Genomic DNA, 7,293 nt, shown 5'->3' on the forward strand with positions numbered 1-7,293 from the left:
AGAAAACAAAACTTTTGGAAAAAAGTAATCGATAATAACCGATAAAAATACTAGGAGTAAGCAACGAGAATATATATATTTACAATTTAATTCTCAGTTCACTCAGATCTCCTATGGATTAGTAGCAAAGCCTGTACAAGTCTTTAGTACTGATTTCAGGATCAGTTTTCACATGTGTGTCGGAAATCCAATATATTGTTGTGAACACGATCTTAACCGGCTAAAACTCTTTTAAAAGAAATCAGAACCCTACCCAAACTCCAGAACTCCATTTACTACAATTCACTGTAAACGGTACCACTCTGTTCCATATCTGGAAAATGAAAGACAATTTTCGCAAAAAGTGATATTATGATTCCAGTCTGTTATGCATCTAATAGACGCTTTCAAATTTCAACTATAATATTTCATAGTAAAGTTGGCATAAAAGTTGGAATAAATGGAGGAAACGAAAAACTTGCAAATATACTTTGCATATTTTACATTTAGTTAATTTTGATATTGTACTTGAATTACTAAAGGTTATTATAAAATATTTTATTTATGATTAGATTTAAGGTTGAAAAATGGACATGGGCTATTTGGCTTCTGTGAACGATTCCTTGCGAATAAATCATTTATAGTAGGGCAGTTCAATCCATTGTGAGTTCTGATGCTACAGTCTTCTCGAGTATCTTTATATGAGCATCAAAAAAAAAAAACTTCAGCTTCTACAATTTTCCATTTTATATTTTATTGATGTAGACAGAAATAATGATATGATAACAAACATGATAGCAAAAAGTAAACAGGAAATGGATTTTGAATCTGTTAGGTCCATTGTTAGGTTATTTTCTTAAAAACTTGTCCCTTAGTGAGTCATCATAGTTACAGGATACAGTAATCTCTACAAAGTGTTACTGTAATTCATTCATGCTTGTTTGTTTTCATTTTTTGAGATTAAGCGCTTACTTTTCAGTCTACTTAAAATGATTTGTGTTAATAAATGTGTAAACAAATAGGAAAAGAGTTCTCAATAATTTTGAAAATGCCAATTTTAAATATGATTTAAGAATGTTTAATAATAAAGTAATTTATTATACAATACTGGTTAAACATTATTGTAAACTGGGTGCAGTGTCGTGTCCATCCAAAATCCTTTTATTAGTGTTAAATCCAAATGCATGGCGCATTGGATTCAATAATTTCCAGAAAAAATTTCCGGAATAGTTAGATGATATCACTTCTTCAGTGGCATCAACATGCATATTTGTAGTCTGAAACAATCCTATGCTATTTTTTCGCTGGAAAAATAAAATATGAAACATATGAACTTATCGATACCCTTCTGACCTTCATTTGGATGGATAAATTAGCAGCAACTGATATGAGGAAAGTGGAAGTATAAAATAAAAGCAATACATTTAATATCAAAATGTGTAAAGGTAGAATTTTTGTTCCCGAATGAAGCACTGAAGAAGAAAATCTAAGTAAGAAGGCTGATGATGAGAGTAATAATGACATAATGAAAGCGCAGGTAAATTGGTCTGGACATTATGTCAATTAATAAGAAAATGTCACAGATGCCACTATACTTGAAATTAACCTTTGCTACAGGATCAGCAATACGTGCAATATACAGTGGTATGTTTCTGCTATTGTCCCAAATGATGACAAGAAAGGGCATATCAAGGATGGACATTTTGTTAACAGCTGATGGGATCCGCTTCACCACCCTGCAATTTGCTCTTGATGATAATATTAATTCTATACTCTTATTTGCAAACTTAATAGCATTTAAAGGCATTTGATTTAACTATAATTAAAGTTTTAACAAGGAGAATTTTGGAGTAAAGCTAATATTTTGAAACGACTACTAATATATTTACTCTAATTCATCAGGAAATTATTTACGCAATTTCATCGGGACCAGGAGTGTGCATAACTTCTAGACGATCGATATTTTGTATGCTTGTAGTTAACCGTGGCCCAACGATATAAGATGGCTCGTGTCCTAATGTTCCCAGATCACCGAATCCATCAGGTTGGAATAACTTGTCGATGTGTGGTACTGTCTTACACAATGCATCAGCAAGATTAGTTGTTCTGCTGGGTAATCCGTGAAAGAGAGGAACATATAGCTCATGAAGGATTCTGATGGATTCCTGCAGGAAAGAAGAAGTCAGAACTGTTCACAGTTAGCATTTCAACAGTTAGCATCTAGAAACTGAAATCAGTACATGTCTCCATTGAAGGAGAAATAGTGCTTGCAACAGTTCTTTTTCTGGAAGAGTATGAACTAGAAGTATGAAGTTTTTCGAACTAGAAATGCGAACTTTTTCTAGAAGAGTACGAAATACGAACCGTTTCTGTGCCACTTCTCATAAATGTTATCATAGTTAGTAGCGAATTAGGATCTTTTGCCATATCTGAATCATCGGCATTTGACATACAGTATGCGGTAATGTCATCCGAATATGTAGGCAGTGTGATAAGCAAGCTTTTTTGAATTTGCAAGCAACGAAACGGAGGCAAATCATGGCACGAGTATCGGCAAGCCAGCACTTCTTTCAAGTTTTTACCCTAAAGGTTTGAAACGAATGGTTGAAGTTAATTTAACCAAGTATTGTTTGGATGAGGCGTTAAAAAGAAAAGAATTTCTTTTGAAATTCCGGCAGCAGCGTGACAATGATCGATCTATTCCACGTGACTTTGACGATAACTGTTTCAGAGTTTTCAAATTCATAGGAAAAAGAGTTTTGAAACTGTGAAAAAAAATTTTAAGATTTTGTATAACCATAAAAATAATGCGAAAAAGATGATGAAAAAAAGATAATAAATAAATGTATCGAAAGTGACGTTTTTCTTCTATTTTTCTGCTGCTCATTCAATATGCATTTAAATTCGGAAATTTTGTTGTAAGTTGACAATTGCAGGAAATTTGACTAAAATTAATATCCTAAATTACCTTAAATGTTGTGTAAAATATATTATGTGTATCGAGAATATTAGTAGACATTGGGATATAAAAATGTGATGCGAGAATGAGTATTGGACATTTCTGATTGTTCAATTCTTGAACATCTGATGTTTTCGTTTCCGCTTTTTTCCACAAAAAAATTGGACAGTGCGCTTCTCCTTCTTCAGTCTAAAATGAATGATGGATTATTGCAGAACTTTGTCGAAATATCTGAATTACTATTTTAAAGTTTGTTTATACCAATTTTCTGCGACTTAGAACTTTCTCTAATGACATTAATAATGATTTTGACGAGATATTACATTTGCATAATTTACTAAAACTGTTGAAAACACGTGAAGTTCTGAACATACACATACATTTCACTTTTTCGATATGTGAAGTTGCACTTTCTCCACAATTCGTTTTCATAGATTTCAAGGATAAGTGCGAACTTCTTTAACAGAAGCAATATTAAAACAGTAATATATACTAATTTCAATGTGCAAGTTTTGTTATTAAAACCTTTCCCATCCACTTTAATTTACCTTGCATGTTCTTCGAAGCCATGCTACTAACTCTGCACGTCCTGTTTTCTCATCGTAGATTTTGAGCTCAATTCCGAGATATTTCAATGCCATGAATGTTTCGAAACCATAACTTTTGGTGTGTAGTGGATGTATTAATAAACGACGATTCCAGTTGAAACTACCTAAATCGAACCATCTCACGATGATTAATTCCTTCATGCATTATTAGCCTTTTTCTAGATTTCTGCAATTAACTGGCTGCCAACTGATATAGTAGGCATGATTGCTCTGGTTTAGAAAGGGATTTCTTGAGGAGCACTTGTAAGAGAGGTAGAAATCATCCATTTAATATTACCGCACTTCCTAGAAACTCATTAGCATCCTCTCCTCATACCCTATTTTCTTTACTCGAAACTAGCTTTATTTTTAAACCATTGTTAATACTTATAACACATACCAGGTTTAACGGCAGCTTCAATAAACAATTCCCAGTTTCGAATATATTCTGCCACACGTATCAACTGATGCGGTAATGTGGCCGCACCATTTAAGTGAAGAAATTCTGATAATGATAAACGACTCTGATGCTCAGCAACCTACACTTAATCGAAATTACTTCAAAACATAAGCTTGGAAGAAATGGAGGGTGTCATCATGGCCATGTTATGTTTGATCTGGCAGCAAAATGGAATACGGCGAACAGCTGAGTTTTATATTATTCATATTTCATATGCACGAAAATGTCAAAAGATCTGTATAAGATAGCAAGTTACAGATATTTTGAAGCTCGCATACATCTAAAACACTTCTTTTACCCTCCTCTTTCAATAGAAACTTACAATGTAATTAAATAATTCTGTTCCTGTAATTTAGAAAGTAATGTCGTTTAAACTCTGCTTTTTATCATTTCTGCAGACGTCACAGATTTGGCAAATGAAAATATTGGGGATAAACTATGACATGATATTTTTAAAAATATTGAGATCAATCTAATACTTTTAACTCGTATGAGCACAAACATATCAACTGGAAAGTGCTTTGCTTGAGAGTTATTGGTAAATTTAGGAGCTAGCAGTAAGTATAATAATTTGCTCAGATCAAGCTGCTTATTTTTATTTAACAATCTTCACTGAGTATGTCAACTGTGCACCAATATTAGAACATTTATCCCATATTACTACATAGTGTGTCACCTTGCTTGACATTATTATTTTTCAATATGTGCGAAATATTACCTATCGTTTTCCTCTCTGCTACATTCATAAAAATGTTACCTCACAAAGGAATGCGATTAATGCGGTCAGCTGTGGTACGCAAATAATGTCGTTACGCTCTCCTCGATCATTTATGATTGATCTGTAAACACAGGAGAACTTAATGAAACAGGATCTGAAACTCTTGCAATAAAATTTTGCATAAGTGTTGATGCGGCAAAAACAAATTTTGCATGATTGTTACTTGAAAAGATTTGACATGAAAATATCCTGTTAAATTTATACGAAATTCGAGAGTTACTTTGAAATATATTTCTCACCGTAAAAGAAGGACTTCCACTATTATAGTAAAACTTGCAAGAATATCCGAAAAGCGGTATTTGCCCACAAATCAAGATTGGATGTTTTAATTAACTGTGCAACTTTCATTTCACTTTTCTGCTATTATCATTCGATTCCTTCCTTAACTGTTTTTTAGCAACTTTTGTATTTCTCTAGAAAATCTAAAATCTAATAGGTTTATTGTAACTATCATTTAAATGAAACTTTCATTAAATTTTTTTCATAGTTTTTAACGAACTCAGTTTGTTCAATGTGGAGAAGTACTTGTTGCATTTTGAATTAATTAAAATAAGACACTGAAACTAATGATCTTCAGCGAAGTTATTTCACTCATCACCAAATAAAATAAAAAAAAACCTTCCACCACCTTTGTATACCGATCGACGAGATGGAGAAACTGTTGCGAAAAGACGACAGGTATTAGTTGTTTCATTACTTAGGATCAAGAAGATATGGAAAATTTAAAGACTGATATTAATTTAAGAATTGAAATTACGAGAACTTCAAAAAAAAACCTTTTAAAATCATTTTCGTTACAAATCCGTTAATGCCCCAATAGTATGGTAATGATAAACAAGCAATTTAATAACCGACACCGAAATTTGAATTTGTATGTTACATTTGAATTTTGCTATCATCAGTTAATGGTCGATAAGCATGAGTAAAGATATTCCTTCCCCTTCACTGCTTTGCTTTTTTTTTGCAAACCTCAGGCTGAAGTTTTTAAAATCGAAAAAAATAGGAGATGCCATTGCATTAACCACTTACTAAGATCTCGTACTGCTTGTAACAGTTGGAAGCAGCTAGTCGAAATGGCTCCTAACAAGGAAGATTGAACGATTGAACACTTGCTGAATAATCGACCACACTTATGAAGTTTACTGGAACTACCACACCTTAGTAGGAAGTGATGATTTATAAATGTTATCAAAAATTTGCATGCAACTATAATTCGTATCCTGTTTTTGATTTGATAGGATGGGCCGTATCGAGAATATATCAGGGAATCCGAGAGCTCTCTGGTATTTGGAAATGTTAGTACACAAAAGAGGAAGAAATAGAAATGCAAATCAAAGAATAAACGAAATTTTGGTGTCATTGCTAGAAACGATTTCACTCCGGAGTTGATTGGAAATCGTGAGTCTGTTCCCGGCCTAAGCAAAGGCTGAGTCTACATGTAGCAATAAATCCATTGTTTAAAATTTTTTTTTCCAATTTAAAAATCTGTATGGCTACTATTATAGGTATATGTGCGTATTTTGGACATTTCTTAAGATTACTTCCAAGAGGTTCGTGTAGTTCAAGTTAGCATATTAAAAGAGAAATAACTCGCGCGATTACTTTACAATGTCGCGTGTAATTTTTTCTCTTTTAATTCCCAAAATCAGCTACAGGTGTGATTTAATTCAAATTTTTAAGCATCAAATTCAAAACGTTCTCCAATTTCTCCGAAGACACTTTGTTGCAACTATGCTTTCTTGGATAAAAAAGAGGACACCGCACATCATTCAACTTAAGCTTTCAGACTATTATTCGATATAAAAGTTAAGTTTACATTTCACACCATTATAGTCGTCAACTGGAAGTTAGATCAATTATGCCAACATTAATTGAAAACGATACCTCTAGATAGCAAAGTCGGTAACAACAGGTTTCAATAGCGAAGATAAACTAAGAGATGCAAATTGTTGAAGTAAAATGCTCCTTTCAATCTTCACCAACAATCCTCTACATTGCAAATACATCTACCATTCCATAAAACGATCAGATGTTCAAATGTTCTCATCACAAAACAAGCAAATATTCATTAATTTACAGCTTAAGCATTACCTTATGAGCATTTCATTCGACTTTATGGCTAAGTGTAAAATCAGTCAACAAAAGAATATTTAGCGACAAGTGAACACATTTCAGAAATCTAATTTCTGAAAGCATTTTTCCAATTTTGATCTTAAGAAGTGCTGCAATTGATTTAAACTAATTAGAAATAAGTTTTTTTGCGAATAACTTTTGATAGAAAAAAGGCAGAAAAATCAATTATATTTTTGATAGATATAGTGTTATTAGAACAAAAAGTAAAATCTATATAAATAAAAATGCAAATCCATCTGTTCAAGATTTTAAATCCTCCAAAGTTCTTCACCGATTGCTTCAAAATTTTGGTACAAGATTGCATTCGAATACACGCGTGTTTCTTTGTACCTATTACATAAATGTCACATCTGTGACAGGTGAAAACACGCTTTATTTCTGTACATATATATATATA

At 32.5% G+C, this 7,293-nt stretch overlaps 1 protein-coding gene across 1 annotated transcript; it reads right to left on the reverse strand.

The window, feature by feature from the left end:
• Positions 1 to 1,097: 1,097 nt before the first annotated feature.
• On the reverse strand, positions 1,098 to 4,943 carry LOAG_03278 (hypothetical protein; the record flags this gene model as incomplete). The annotated part of the gene is made up of 9 exons (XM_020446275.1): positions 1,098 to 1,256; positions 1,586 to 1,715; positions 1,894 to 2,144; positions 2,344 to 2,562; positions 2,948 to 3,127; positions 3,487 to 3,650; positions 3,926 to 4,064; positions 4,743 to 4,824; positions 4,927 to 4,943. The coding sequence occupies 9 exons, from the start codon at positions 4,941 to 4,943 to the stop codon at positions 1,098 to 1,100; spliced, it is 1,341 nt and encodes a 446-aa protein (XP_020303363.1).
• Positions 4,944 to 7,293: the final 2,350 nt, after the last annotated feature.

This window comes from Loa loa (assembly GCF_000183805.2).
Source record: "Loa loa unplaced genomic scaffold supercont3.74, whole genome shotgun sequence".
Classification (NCBI taxonomy): domain Eukaryota; kingdom Metazoa; phylum Nematoda; class Chromadorea; order Rhabditida; family Onchocercidae; genus Loa; species Loa loa.